This window comes from Salmo salar, chromosome ssa14, assembly GCF_905237065.1.
Source record: "Salmo salar chromosome ssa14, Ssal_v3.1, whole genome shotgun sequence".
Classification (NCBI taxonomy): domain Eukaryota; kingdom Metazoa; phylum Chordata; class Actinopteri; order Salmoniformes; family Salmonidae; genus Salmo; species Salmo salar.
In genome coordinates, this window is record NC_059455.1 from 86,850,654 (window position 1) to 86,866,147 (window position 15,494).

The 15,494-nt window shown below is 40.1% G+C and overlaps 1 protein-coding gene across 1 annotated transcript; it reads left to right on the plus strand.

Annotated features, from left to right (window-relative positions):
• Window positions 1-11,047: 11,047 nt before the first annotated feature.
• On the plus strand, window positions 11,048-12,224 carry hoxa13aa (homeobox protein HoxA13aa variant 2). Its single transcript, NM_001141676.1, is given in 2 exon segments — window positions 11,048-11,772; window positions 11,977-12,224. Coding segments are annotated over 2 exon segments (711 nt in total). The 5' UTR covers window positions 11,048-11,079; the 3' UTR covers window positions 11,995-12,224.
• The last annotated feature ends 3,270 nt before the right edge of the window (window positions 12,225-15,494 follow it).

Here is a 15,494-nt window from a genome sequence, read left to right on the forward strand (position 1 = left end):
TCTTGCTGTTTGCCACTGACCTCGGCAACAATGTTGCGAAATATGAATTTGATCTCCCCTCTGCTAGTGTTGGAAGAGACAACTAGCCATTTTTCTGACCAGGTAAAATCATGCAGCAGCATCATTAATATGAATATAAATGTCAAAGCAAAAAAGCAAAACAAATGAAAAAGCAGGTTGTTAGCAGTCATTTCAGAGTTTGACATGACTGTGTTAACTTTTATTAGCTGTTGTTGCCTAAAATCCACATTACGATCTGGAGTAGGGATAGAACCCTTTTGGTTGTCTAAAATCCACATTACGATCTGGAGTAGGGATAGAACCCTTTTGGTTGTCTAAAATCCACATTACGATCTGGAGTAGGGAGAGAACCCTTTTGGTTGTCTAAAATCCACATTACGATCTGGAGTAGGAATAGAACCCTTTTGGTTGTCTAAAATCCACATTACGATCTGGAGTAGGGATAGAACCATTTTGGTTGTCTAAAATCCACATTACGATCTGGAGTAGGAATAGAACCCTTTTGGTTGTCTAAAATCCACATTACGATCTGGAGTAGGGATAGAACGCTTTTGGTTGTCTAAAATCCACATTACGCTCTGGAGTAGGAATAGAACCCTTTTGGTTGTCTAAAATCCACATTACGCTCTGGAGTAGGAATAGAACCCTTTTGGTTGTCTAAAATCCACATTACGCTCTGGAGTAGGGATAGAACCATTTTGGTTGTCTAAAATCCACATTACGCTCTGGAGTAGGAATAGAACCCTTTTGGTTGTCTAAAATCCACATTACGATCTGGGGTAGGAATAGAACCCTTTTGGTTGTCTAAAATCCACATTACGCTCTGGAGTAGGGATAGAACCCTTTTGGTTGTCTAAAATCCACATTACGATCTGGAGTAGGGAGAGAACCCTTTTGGTTGTCTAAAATCCACATTACGATCTGGGGTAGGAATAGAACCCTTTTGGTTCTTTGCCTTCAGTAGGAAGTATTATAGTATAATATAACCTTTTTAAATTAATCTCGTCCAAATAACCAAAAGGCTCTATATAGAACCCCAAATAACCATTGTTTCTAAGAGTGTACCCATCATGGATTAAACAATGTAAACACAAATTAAATGCTTTTTAATCCATGATGGGGGTGTGCAAGTGCACACTTTAGGAGAAGGTTGGAGAATCAGGATGCAGCCACAGTAACAGTCTTCTTTCCCCACTCTTTATTGGACTATCCAGTTCTTGGGTTCTCTGATTTCCACTGCTAGTTTGAGCAGGTTAGGGATGTGGCATCGCAGCAGACATGTCCTACAGTTCAGATACATTAGCCTATCATGGTACTGGGGACTAAGATGACATCAGGGGTCGTCGTGGGAAGGTGTGACGCCGGGGATGCCGTCAAGCAATCTCGCGCAGTCATCGCTGTCCTCGTGCGCCCTCGCCTGTTGAAAAAGAGGACGACACACACGAGCCCTCCCGGCAGTGGTGGTTCTAGACCATTTCAACCGGGGGGCCAAGCTGGGGCCAGTTGTACTGTCAGAGGGGCCAGTTACATTAGACGTTATCGTTGTCATATCGTTTTCTTCACTGCATTGCAGGCATTAGCAGGTAAAATACAATGTTCATAATCATCATCGTTGCCACTGTCTAATAACGGATGTAAACAAAAAGAATGATAGCGAAAAGGAGTTATGTAAAAATGATTTCATACTCCACATTTAGGGGGGCCACAAGGGGGTCCAAAATTGTTGTCACAGGGGCACTGCCCCCCCCCCCAGAAACGCTAGTGCCTCCCGGAACGTCACGGCTACTCTGACTGAGTGAAATTCCTGCGCACACTCTCTTGCAGTGCACACATGTCCACCTTCCCCTTATCCTTCCGTTTCTTATTATTCTCTAGATTTCCCTCGCTCTACTCTCCCCTTACAATGACAGTTCACAGTAAAGGTGTTGTTTCGGCCTGTTCTCTAACGATATTAGATGCCGTTTTCAAGGTCTGCATCTTTTATCTCTCTTCTCTGTATCCCTCTGAAACACACTACAGTATACTGTTAAAACTATACACGTTTTGGATGGATTATGCTTTGATTCTATAGTCTAAATATACTAGCTATATTCCTCAATAGGCCCTATATGTCTTTGAGTTGGTTAGGAATTGTATTATTTATCTCCCATCTGACGATACTCTGTCTGGCACAAGAGGTAGGCTAACTTTTTGCACAATAGTTTCGACTCTGCTACCAGCGTGGAGTACAAAAAGCGATTATATCTTTTAGATTTCCTATTCTGCCTGTCTTTTAAGTTTTTAAGAAATGTAGGCATACGTCACTTAATCACTTTTAAGCCATATTAGGCTACCGTACAATTCTTCAACTTGTGTTATAAAATTGAAGACCTTCTTGAATTGAAAATGAGTATAAGAAAGTGTAAAAAAGTGTAATGTTATTGTCCCTCCATGAGAACGTTGGTGCTGTTAATTGATATAGTCCAGGTCAAGACAAGCTCGGGAGACATTAATGATGTGTCCAAACCACCTAGTCACAATCGGAACCATAGTAATAGAATGTATCATTAGAACCTAACTAATATTTCACAGCAGATACAATTCCAAAGAGAGGGAAATGATTTCGGTAAGACATGACTGTTTCCAGAGGACCTGCAACACAACTAGCTCTCTGGATCAGACAACACTCCTGACAGAGTACGTTCCTCGATATTTTTAAGTTTGAGTTACCAACAAGACCTAGCATACTACGTTTTCAAACTATCGTGGGTGGTTTGACAAACTTTTTGCAATTCTGGATTTTTGGTAACACTTTGCACTGTTGCCATTTCTGTGTAACGTTCAACGTAACATGTAGGCCAATGAAATGACTTCACTGACACCATCCATGTTTGAGTGAACAATAGTAGGAGTCGATGGGAAGAACAAAACAATAATAGGCTGTGAGTGTAGGCATACTGTAAAGCCTACCATGTTTCCCAATATGATGTTATTGATAATCGATAGAATATATTATTGCGTGTTACTGTTTTCTGTTGTCCTAATGTTGCATTATTGACAGCAAAATGGCCTAGATATTTCTTCATTCTATCTTGTGTGGTTTGAGAAACTTTGCATATTGTGGATCTAGGTACCACTTTGCAACGATGCCAGTTCTTATTTGTGTTCTGCTTAACAAGTTGGGTCATCCCAATACTTGTTACGCATGACTTAAATCATCCATGTTGGGATGAAGATTAGGATTCGCCTGCTGTAAGTATGCAGTGTAACAATGAGTAATTACAATACTAAACCTGTCATCTGAACTACGGGAGGCTTTGTCTGCTTTAAAGGCGGTAGGCCTACCATGTTTTTTCCAAAATATTATTGAGCATGTATTCATTGGGTGTTTATAAGTAGTGATTAACAGTTGTATTCATAATATCGGATGAATTGATATTTTGAAACGAATTGCATGTGATACTGTGTAAACCGAGCGTTCCATATTTTCCCTTCCAAAAACCTCTCCTACTATGTTCCACTCTCTCTGAACTGTTTTTCTTCCATTCATCTGAGTTCATGGAAATATATCGAATGGTCTGAGAACTCTGAAACTGATTTATAGCCCAAGGCTACATATTTGTACAGTAGTATAATACCCACAATCACAGCCAAATGTACACACTCTGTTTTGGCAGAGAATTAAAGGATACTTTTCTCCATAGGCCTAGCTATATACAGTCTGTCTTAGTTATCAATTGTGCTATTCTGTATCTCTGATCGGCTGATACTTTGTGGCATAAGCAGTACTTTGTACACAATAGCTGGCACTTTACCAACTAGGTTTGAAAACAGCTATTATATATTTTACATGTCTATTTCTGCCCGTCTACACTGTACAAATAAATAGAGATGAATAGAATACATATTTTGTCAATCCTTTGTGTTGGATGAAATAAAAAGAAAAGAAGGAAACTGTAACGCCTATTTGAAGGCAATTTCCAATTTCCTTGGTCCATAATTGTTTCTAAACGCTATACCAAGGAGACAGACATTTCGTGATATTCATGTTTGTTTGCAATATTTCGTGTACATCACACCATTCCATTTCGTGTACATCACAACATTCCATTTCGTGTACATTTGGCTGCAAATGTTTTATGTTAATTTTCTCCATAGAATCGGGTATAAAAAAAATAGAATGTAGGGAATCCTTGAAAATAATATTTAAGTTGATGTCACACGCGCTTAAATGAATGGTTGTATGTTTTTTGTTCAATCAATCCCTATAGGCTATGCTATTTTTAATATAGGCCCAATCTCATGACCTCTTGAGATATCCTTGTGTTTCACTCTATCCTTGTGCTATAGGATACACATAAGGATGGACTATAGAAGCCCTTGTGTGTCACTTGTGAGGAGTTATGCAGCGTACCAGTCATGACAGATAGGCCTACTATCTTGTGATCTGTCAGCAGATAAGCTAACACTTACAATGCTCTTTTGCGCAATTCAAGGATGACCTTGTTCGTTTACAGTAGTGGCACTTTATTGTGTGTGTTTTAGATGTGGTACTCGGAGAACACCAGATGGGGTAGGATGGCTCGCTCATTGTTGATAGTACTTTCACTCTGGTTTTCACTCAAAGTAGATTTCTAGTTGTTTTTAACGGTTTGACCCAGAAACGTACGTTCTCCGTAGGCTATTTGTGGGCATAGGTGCAAGAACCGAAAGGTTCGAACAAAGAGGGAAGCGGGCCCCTCAGCAGACCTTGCAGATTGTGCCGTTTTGGGTTTTACTAGTGGGCACAACTTGAACTTGACCATGGAGTCTGCGCAGTGCTCGATGCAACCCTCGACTACAGGCTAGGCCATATGTCTCAGTATTTTAGTTTTGAACAAGAGTGGGCTATTCCATCAATGCCCACCATGGCAAAAAATTAAACCACGTTCAATTTCACATGGAATGGTTTTGCTTATAGAATTGTCAGTAAGAAGGATACGCCAATGGAATAATATATTTTATGCTATACTAGCCCCTCCCCTCTCCTCTGCCACAGCTTGGCCTTGAAACTGGATGACGCAGCCACCAGAGCTTTAATTGCGTTGACCTTGGAACGCACCAGTAAATATGTCTAGAGAATGCGAGGTGACTAGAGCTGCCTGCAGATCTCTTCTGTTGTTGAGCCCCCCTTTATCGCTCCTTGCGCCTCTATTTGTTACTGCTAACCGCTCTTCTCACTAACGGAGGTCTTACCTAGGCACTGACACCTACATCACCCCATTAAACCAAAAACACCATTTGGTAGCCGTATAGATTTTACCACAATGTCAACAATAGCGTAGCAAACCAAGACACCCAGCACTCACCTGGCGCGAACCTTTGTTTATGGAATACACACATCGTTCCTAACTGAAACGGTCTTACGGTGGAGAAGATCCACATGTTGGCTTTGGGAAACGAACATGGAGAGTGCCATGTTTCCTGCAAATGAAGCCATTGACTTAGTCAGTGCATACATTGGATGCCAAGATTTAGAAATATGGCCTTGAACGAATGTTCTGACTTTATCATGGTCTCAAGTTTATTTGTATTTATCCAATACAACCAGGTTAACAGAAAGCTAGTTTCACAGAAGACCAAATGTTACATCATTTGTCTTCCTGAAACTATGCGATTCCGAAATAAACAAATTCTATATTGATGAAGAAGTTGAGAGGGTATGACAATGCAGCTTAATCGAATGGGTTGTGTCATACGATGCTCATTTGACCTTTATTTAACTAGGCAAGTAAGTTATGAACAAATTCTTATTTTCAATGACGGCCTAGGAACAGTGAGTCAGAACCACAGATATTATCCCTTGTCAGCTCGGGGATTCGATCTTTCAACCTTTCGGTTGCTGGTCCAACGCTCTAACCACTAGGCTGCCTCCCGCACCTCATATGGGGGTATACATGTGATATTGGGAGTGCTGTTGTGTCGACGACATTTTTTGGGGTCATTTAGCGGACGCTCTTATCCATGGCAACTTACAGGAGCAATTAGAGTCATCAGGGATTCGAACCAGCAACCTCCGCCCCATTGTAACCTCTCGACAGGATAAAATTACCAACTGAATGTGACATTGTGCAACGCTTGTTTTGTTCTTTTTAAGTAAAAATGATTTGATTTATGTGAAATCGAAGCTTGTTGTATAGGCTAATTTGACTTCTATGAAAAGGTTGAGTTTTCGTTAGCATATTAAACAAATGTGTTTGGTAATTTCAGAGTAAAATGTTCCATTATATTATATCTAGGATTGCGTGTAACCAGTGCATCATTGATGGCAGGAATTTCCTTTATATATAAAAAAAATATTTTCCTTTCGAATAATGAAATATGTAACTAAATCACGAAGGATTAGGGGTATTTCATAACCGAGGACAACATAGGCTATAAGTCACTAATAAAATGGAATTTCAAGTTCACTGGAAACAAATGTCAATGTAGTATAATATTTTTATACATTAAAAAGAATAACGTCAATATAATATGGATTTTAAGTGGCTTTTGCACAAATAATGTTTATCTTTTTAAACCATGAGATGTAAAGCCTAAACATGTTGGCTATATGTTTAGGCGAATTGGCGTTATTGTTGAACTCTTATAGGTTATAGGCTATTTTGTTGGTGTTTAGCCTAATTGTAAACACTTTGAGGTTAATTTCTGTCATTTGCAATACTGAGCTTTTTAGGAACCTTATTTTATGTTAATGCTAGTTTGAAATGATGCTTCTACTGTCGAGTTATTTTGTTTATTGTTAATGACGAATCGTTTTGACCTTACAAAAACGCAAGTGGCTATAGTGAAACATTTGGCCATAAGTAATAAAGTCATCAGGAAGTCGGTGGACGAACATGTTGCCTAGTTTTCTGATGATTCGATCTGAGTCAACTTGATGGTTAGTGAGTGACTGGATATTCTTTATAGAGCCTACTGCCGCCGTCTTGATAGAATTTCTGTTGAACATAATGCATTTTCCTTTGTATGTTAACTGGAAAAAGTTCCACGGCCTCGTCCTTGGGACAATAATGTTCAGGAAGAGTTCATGTCACCAGAAAGATAGTTATCCTACAGGGGCTGGCTGGCTAGCCTAATCGGTCCACTCATGGAAGACTGGTAACATTCGAAAATACAACAGATGTGGACATGGATAGTGGCTGAAGTTGAACTGCAATAATCTGTAGGCCCATATATTTACTGGGATTCCATTGTGCCAATAAATGATTTAACATGTAGCTTACATAGCTATAGTTTTATCAGCCCGTTAACAAAACGTTTAAGACTTCTACTTTGTGACACTTAGACAAAGCGAATGTATAAGAGAGCTGTCAGTCAGGGGCGATTCAAGAGTCACCCTGTTGACTCATTTTCCAATTTCCTTTTTATTTTATCCTTTAGTGCCACATCACGTTGCAGTCCGGAGAACATGGACAAGTCATGTGCCAGGCCGCCCTGTGGTTCACTGGCTCGACCACAGAAACACATTTCTATTCCTCTGGCTATAGTTTTTCTACCACAGTTTAGTTTCACATCACACCATGACAACTGGATAAGGCAGATTTTGGTTTCACGTTAGGGATTGAATAAAATATACGAATTGGAAATTGGCCCCCATCTTTGCAACGTATTGTAATAGTCATTGTTATTTGAAAATTGTAATATGATGATAGTTCATAGCTTTACAAATGGTTTTGATTTTTCTTTAATGGGTTTAGACTTATTTTTGTAGGCCTATTGTTACGTCGCATACAATTAAAATGTTATTATTTGCCGCGCGATGACAATACCAGTCGAAGGAAGCTAAGCATTTCCATGCTCTTGGTAATGACCTCACAGACGGGTCTCCCTAGCCAGTAGAATGTCTGGGCCAGTTTCATGGGGCATGGTGGTGGTCTGTTCCTCGCTAGGATGTCTGGTCTGGTCAGACCACTGGCTCAAAGCAGACCGCATATGCGCGCGCCGCTGTTTCCGTGACAGCTACTCATTTTTTTGGATTGTAGGCCCGGCGCTGGAAAACCAGGGTTTGAGAATGAACCTCGCTTTAGATTGCTATTTATTTGACTAGTTCATGTAAATATTGAATCTACTGTATTACAATTTCGAAAAGTTTGATTTTGGAACATCCTGGTGGGTCTTTAACCCATGTCAGCAAAAATAGAAAGTAATCGCGTTGGAGCGTGATGACTCGCACCTGATTCACAAAGGCGTTATGTTTGTATTATAGCTTCTTTGTTATCGGTTAATTAGTCCACGTACACATCATGGCTACTGAACATATTAAAACAATCTCTTATGTAAAATATATTTGATAACACTGAGTCGTGTCATTTCACGATATGAATCGAGTAGCATTTTCAAATCTGTTTATGGCTTATATAAAGATAAGTTAAACACCCAATGTGGGAATCAAATGGTAAAATACCAACTTATTTGATCACATAGATTCTCGGAATGTGACTTTGATAAAACATATAGAATAATCTTAAAATACCTCGCCAAATGGGAGGATAATGAATAGTTCCTTATCGTTTTAGAACAAAGCCTATGGGATAGCTTTATGCTGTGGCACATATAAGTATCACATATAGTTGTTAGTCAACGGGTTGATAAAAAAAAAACACTAATTTCAATATCGCAATAATAGATTGACCCTTCACAACAAACCGGTAGGCTACAACGTCATCAATCTGTAACTATGTCTGACGAATTAAGACTGGGGATGTCGTTTTAGTTTAATGAAGTTACGGAAGATATAAGTCGTCTACTTGTTAAAGTAGGGGCCGTTAGACAATCCTAACATTTTGATTTTGGAACTGTTAAGATGCTGAGACAGACTATCCTAACAGCCTGATGTAGCCTTATTAATGCTTTTTAACATTCATTTTGAGTCCCGTTACGGCATCGCAAGGTAAACAAAATCTGAGTGGGCGACCAATTGCGTAACATAAAGCTCCAGATAATGTCTGTTGTCTCTCGTTTTAGCTGACGTCTGATAGGGTACGACAGTTTATTTAACTATTCTCAAAGTCCCTCATCCATCCAGAATATTCTAATAATAGGCATACAAAGAAAGAACTTGTCTGACTTGATAATTAATGTCTACGTTTGTTATTAGGCCTACTGTTTAATGGATAATGTGGACCCTGCACGCGATCTAGCTTTAATATCGAATAGTCCTACTCAGTGTTTAGTATTTTAGCTGTGGCTGAGGGCTGAGGCACAGTTTGCTTTTATTCATATTATTATGACGTGATAATAGGTAAGAATACCTACAGAAAATGTTTTCCTGAATTCTATATGAGTGCATCACAATGATAGTATTATGACGCGATAATCGGCAAGAATGCCTATGGAAAAATGCTTGAATTATATATGAATTAATCATTGCGCACTTTATTTTTGGTCCATTTGTAGTCTGAAACTAACTTTGACATTTGACTACTTGCATCATTTCATTTAGGCCTATTTGTGATACACCGCTGAAGTTCACAAACTACAACCAATTGACCATATTCTTTATTGCGTTATACTGCAGCGAATAAAATATGCTGTAGGCTTGTGTATTTTCTCCCTAAGCAATATAATTGGAAAGAGAGCCCCTGGCCGTAAACACCACCAAGCAGACAAGCCAACGACACGTCTATCCTTCTTCTGAGAGATCACATCATTTTTCACAAGTCTTCGCTAAAACCCTCCAAAACACGAGATTGGCTTGCAAATGCAACATTCCGGTTACTTTTCCAATGTGAGACACATGATGCCTAAAACGGTTTCCTTAGACACAAAGAGAATAAAACGTTTGCGAAAACAAAATTATAGTAAAAGTTTATACCCTCCAAAGCTTTCATTCGGCCAGGAATTCTCAGCCCTCTTCTGCCCTTTTCAAGAACAGACCGCTCCTTCAAAGACTGAATAACCCAACAGACTCGTCCGCTGGACAGCAACTTTCAACTTGACCTTGGCCTCTAGCCGCGTCTACCCAGTAGGCTATGTAAAAACCAACTGCGCCAAACTTGATAGCTATTTTCTGTCTTTGCATATTGTAAAGCGAGGGGTATGGTATTTGCTGTGCACACTAACGTTATATCCGAATTCTCACTAATGTATTGAATGCTCGAACCTGTATCCATCACTCTTACTTGAGTGATAAGAAAATGGGGCGTTTTGATTGAATCACCCATGGATTTGAGCCAATATATCTTTAGTTGCAAAATGAGATGGACATTTTCCAAGTCTATATTTTGTTGTTTCAAAGCATTGTTAATTTTAATTCTCATCTGATTATTCTCTATCATATGCGTGTCTTTTGGATGAGTCGTCCGTTTTCCCCACAGTGGTTCCGTCTGTTAAAACACTATTAGCATTAGTAGTTCATCTCCATTGTCTTTTAAGGGATATTAGGAAACGTGTCTTTGGCGAACCATTCCTTACGCTATGTACTGCTAGTCGAATTATGTGAGCTGTATTAGGGTTTGAATGGATTATACTTTGTGGAATTAATACAGGCCCACAATCTTCAAAATAATCAGCAATGACATTGTGTCATAGACATGATTACACGTTCCTTTATGTGCGTAAAAGCAACGTGTATGGATGATTTTAAGTAGGTGAAACACCGCAGTCGTTTGAAACAGTCTGGACAACTAAGTTCTTTTTATTTGTCTTTCCAATTATAAAAGAGGAACCTTTTCAAACAAATGTGTCCGCCACACAGTTAGGTTTGAAGTGTAACCTTTATATAGGAGTCATAGGAGAGGATATTTGTTTGCTTTAGATTTACTCACTCGTTTTTGAGCGGCAAAAAGACAAGCCAAATCCCTTGATAGGTACGGTCATCTAACAACACCGCAGTTTTCTACATTTAATTATCTGTACTGGGAGATGTTTATCGTGCTCTTTGCATATCACGTGGGCCCTTCTTGGCCAATGAAGGCGCGACCTTGGTTGCACCAGGGCACGTCAGAGTGGTTTACTCTCTCCGAATCAGTATCTCCTTTTTTCAGTCTCTGTGCTTTTTAAAAAAGAGCCAGAAGCCTCAATGTTGGATGTCGTGCTATGACAACGTCACTGCTCCTCCGTCCTCGCTGGGTCGACCCGTCGGTAATGTTCCTCTACGACAACGTTTCCGATGAAGTGAGCAAGAACATGGACGCTAGCGGTGGAGGTTTTGCGGGAGGCAACTTTGCGGCGAACCAATGCAGGAACCTGATGGCGCACCCCGCGTCCCTCGCTCCGAGCACCGCGTACTCGTCAAGTGAGGTCCCCATCTCCGGTATGGGTGAGCCAGCCAAGCAGTGCAGCCCTTGCTCGGCTGCGCAAAGCTCCTCCAGCGCGTCCCTGCCCTATGGATACTTCGGTAGCGGCTACTACCCGTGCAGAATGTCGCACCACAGTAGCATAAAGTCGTGCGGCACGCAGCCCCCCTCTGCATACGGGGAGAAGTATATGGACACGTCCGCCTCGGGCGAAGACTTCACCTCACGGGCCAAGGAGTTCGCCTACTATCCGAGCTATGCGTCGGGGCCATACCAGCCCGTTCCCAGTTACCTGGACGTCCCCGTGGTACCAACTATGAGCGGGCCAGCAGAACCCAGGCACGAGCCCCTGCTGCCCATGGAGAGCTATCAGCCGTGGGCTCTGACTACAAACGGGTGGAACGGACAAGTCTACTGCACCAAGGAGCAGCCTCAGCCCGGACACATGTGGAAATCCTCCTTACCAGGTACAACACAAGGAGAGAGCCCTGAGGTTTTTACGCAATAAACCAGACAGTCTTTTCAGTGTGTTTTTATAGTTATATGTGCGAAATATTTTGGCCTTCATGTAATGCCTAATGTAACAACATTTTCGAAACGATGCATTTTTTGTAAAACTATCTTGTATGATAGCATATGGCTAGGCTACTGTTGTAACCTTATACCATCTATTTTGTTTTCCGTTTTGCTCCACCAGACGCAATGTCTCACATAGGAGGGGACGTGAGCTCCTTCAGACGTGGAAGAAAGAAGCGCGTGCCATACACCAAGGTGCAACTGAAGGAACTTGAGCGCGAGTACGCGGCCAATAAATTCATAACGAAGGACAAACGAAGGAGGATATCGGCCCAGACGAACCTGTCCGAGCGACAGGTCACTATCTGGTTTCAGAACAGACGCGTAAAGGAGAAGAAGGTGGTCGTCAAAGTGAAGGGTATCAGCTAGTTCTGAACGATGGGAATTGAGTACAAACACACACACACACACACACACACACACACACACACACACACACACACACACACACACACACACACACACACACACACACACACACACACACACACACACACACACTCAAAATGCTCTTCACGCTTTTTGGTTGGAACAGTTGACTCATTATATCCCACCGATCATGATTCACAAATGTAGGCCTGCTTTGCCAAATTCGTTCCCGGACCTTTTTGGAACGAATATGCATAAAAACTGTGGACCTTCCATCTTTCCTCCATGATGTAAAATATTGTTCGCGGTGAATGGATCCCAAAGCAGAAAGAGGCGTGTAATTTTGCGACTGGCATGCAGTACAGGAAAACAGACACCCTTCAGAGGTGTGTGTTTTAGTTTCTCATTTTATCTGCAACTTCACCGTGTGGAGGAAAAAAAACATTTGGAAATCCACAGGAAGTGACGGCATTTAGGATTATAGCTTCCACGGTTAAATATGAATCCGTTCCATTTCCTCTTCAACACACCACTTATCATGTGCATCTTCATTTAAAGTGAAGCTTTTTCAAATGGTTCTCCTGCTCTCACTCATAACGAATCCATGGTGCAATCCCGCTTGTAATGCATAGATAATGGTCTGTGTGCCCATATGAATCATAGGTTTTATACTGTGTGTGTATTCATGTGGTTGTATAAGTAAACTATGCAGACAAAACTATCATATTTTAAGGCATCTGTGTGTGTCTGTAAAACATGTCGGTGTAGAAGGATTGACATAAAAATCCGTCCCAATAAAATATGGACATTGTTGAATCAATCATATATATCCACGACTTCTGTTTTGAACATCCATCCAGTATATTACACAGAAATGGTTCCGTTTTTGGTGACATTTTGACTGAAAAGATCAGTCATAAGTTGGTTGAAGTTATGCTTAGATTCAGAGGCAGTGTGAGAGGCTCGAGTAGGTCTGTTTACGGTATGTAAGGAACGTGTCTGACCGCCGTGATTTATGCGTCACTGCGGAAGGTCCTCGTTTAGCCATACTGGGTTACTCTGGGCTCTGTCGTTTCTTGTACGTTCATTCCATGTGTCGCCTGGTTGTGATGGTATTACGAAGAGTCTGAATCTATCTATTGAGTGCATCAAAAATGTCTAATTCTGGAGAAAGATCAAATAATGGAAGTGGGTTTTGAGTGTATGTGCAGGACTATAATGCCAACATCGCCATCTACTGCTGAAATTGTCTCAAGCGTTCTACACTACTTTGCCACATCAACTAGGCTATTATAATAATAATAATAATATAGTTACATTTATATGAGATCAATGTGGAAATATTTAGCAACAATACTTGGACAAACAGCCTATTCGACGCGATACTTGCTCCAAATGTTCTCTATTTGTTTGTCCTGTTGTGTTTACTGTTACATATGTAGATCTCAGTTGTGAATGTTCCGTTCATTTCGATTATTCTGATTCTTTTACATGCTTTCACAGGCATTTTTCTCAATTTTCGCGTCATAATACTATTACTATGATGAAATCATATAGAGAATGCAGGAAGCGTTTCTTCGATAGGAATTCCTACTTATTATTACGTCATAATAATATCCGTAAAAACGTCAATTCGATGCACGTTGTCTCAGCCACAGCTAAAATATCAGAATTTCAAAAGCGTTTCCATATAACCTCTTCAGCGTCACAGAGGTGAGCATTTTGGATTTTGAACATCAGTAGGCCCCCCCCATCTGTTGCAGAAAATACCCACGCGCGGTTTAGGCTATTGTTGTTTTCGATTTCCTTGAGGTCTTGCACTAACCTGCAATAATATTTTCAATAATGTATTCAATGATCTCGTCATCCCAACGACAAAGTCTGTATGAAAATGTTTAGCATTTTGGCATTTCTTAATCCCCTATATGACTGATCATCTTTTGTTGTAACAGGTGAGCGTCTCGAGTTCATGTCTGCTGATATAATCCATATCACACCAGATCACAAAATGAGAAGCGATTTCAAATGCTGGATATTATTGCTGCAGGTCTAGATTGTGATGCAGGTCTACATGTTTAATTCTAAAATAGTTTGTATTGAAAACGTGCATGGGTGGCACATTATATTAACCGCAGTACTAGTCTAATCCGTGAAGTAACATTATAATGAGCTAGAAGCCTATACAATACCATTTTAGCGGAAACGTTTTTAGATTTTCTTGGAAAATAGACTTAACAATAAAGATGTAGGTACTTAAGCTACCTGATACTTATACGTTGTTATTACATTATGCACATAGGTATGCAGGCTAATATGAAGTGCTCACCCGTGAATTTAACATCGAGAGAAAAGGTCGCAGCCTTTTGATTCGCTGATGCTGCGTTACCACGCCACCAGCCGTAGCCTTCAACTGTTCTATTATTCCCATAAAGAAGTGGTTGAAAATGTAGAATTTATATTAGAGCGCTTTCTTAAATAATATTCTGATTTGCACCATGTACTACTCTGGTGACTTAAGATAAAAATGTATGTGTTTCTCGTTGACAGGCCTACCTCTTGATTATATTACCGTATTAGTGGAATCATATCCGTTAAGTCTCAGTGTACTAGGCTTAGGACTGTATCATGCATTTTTACTGTGGCACAGACCACTCTTCAAATATGAGAAAGAACGCGGACAAGAAACTAGCAAAGCAAGCAAACATGGTGATTATATAGAGGAAAGGTTTTGCTCTTACAGAACCCTTAGCAATAACTTGTGTTTTTATTGTTGTAGGTAGTCAAGAGCTCCTTGCCATTATCTTCGTGAATGCCAGGCTATGAACATTTACTACAAGCATTATCTTCGTGAATGCCAGGCTATGAACATTTACTACAAGCATTTCACGATTAAATAGAAACTTACTATAACTGTAAAATAATTACTCATATGTATCCTGCGGTACCTGAATTCTGCCAGAAAATATAAATACATATTGATCCCACGAATCAGAATGCATAGGCCTTCGCCATATTTGGCTACATATTTCAATTTCATTGAGGTTATGTTTGTTTTCTGAATAAATATATTGAGTGTAGGCTATGTTGCATTGCAAAATCAATGTCTTCAACGCAGGAAGCAGCAAACCAAACTCATATAGTCTATACAGGTAAACATACCAGAATATTAAATGTTTTCACCCTCTACTAATTTAAGTTATCCATATATCGTAAATATATTGATTCAGTTGCTGCAGGAGGCTTTAACAGAAAAAAGATATGTTATTTAAG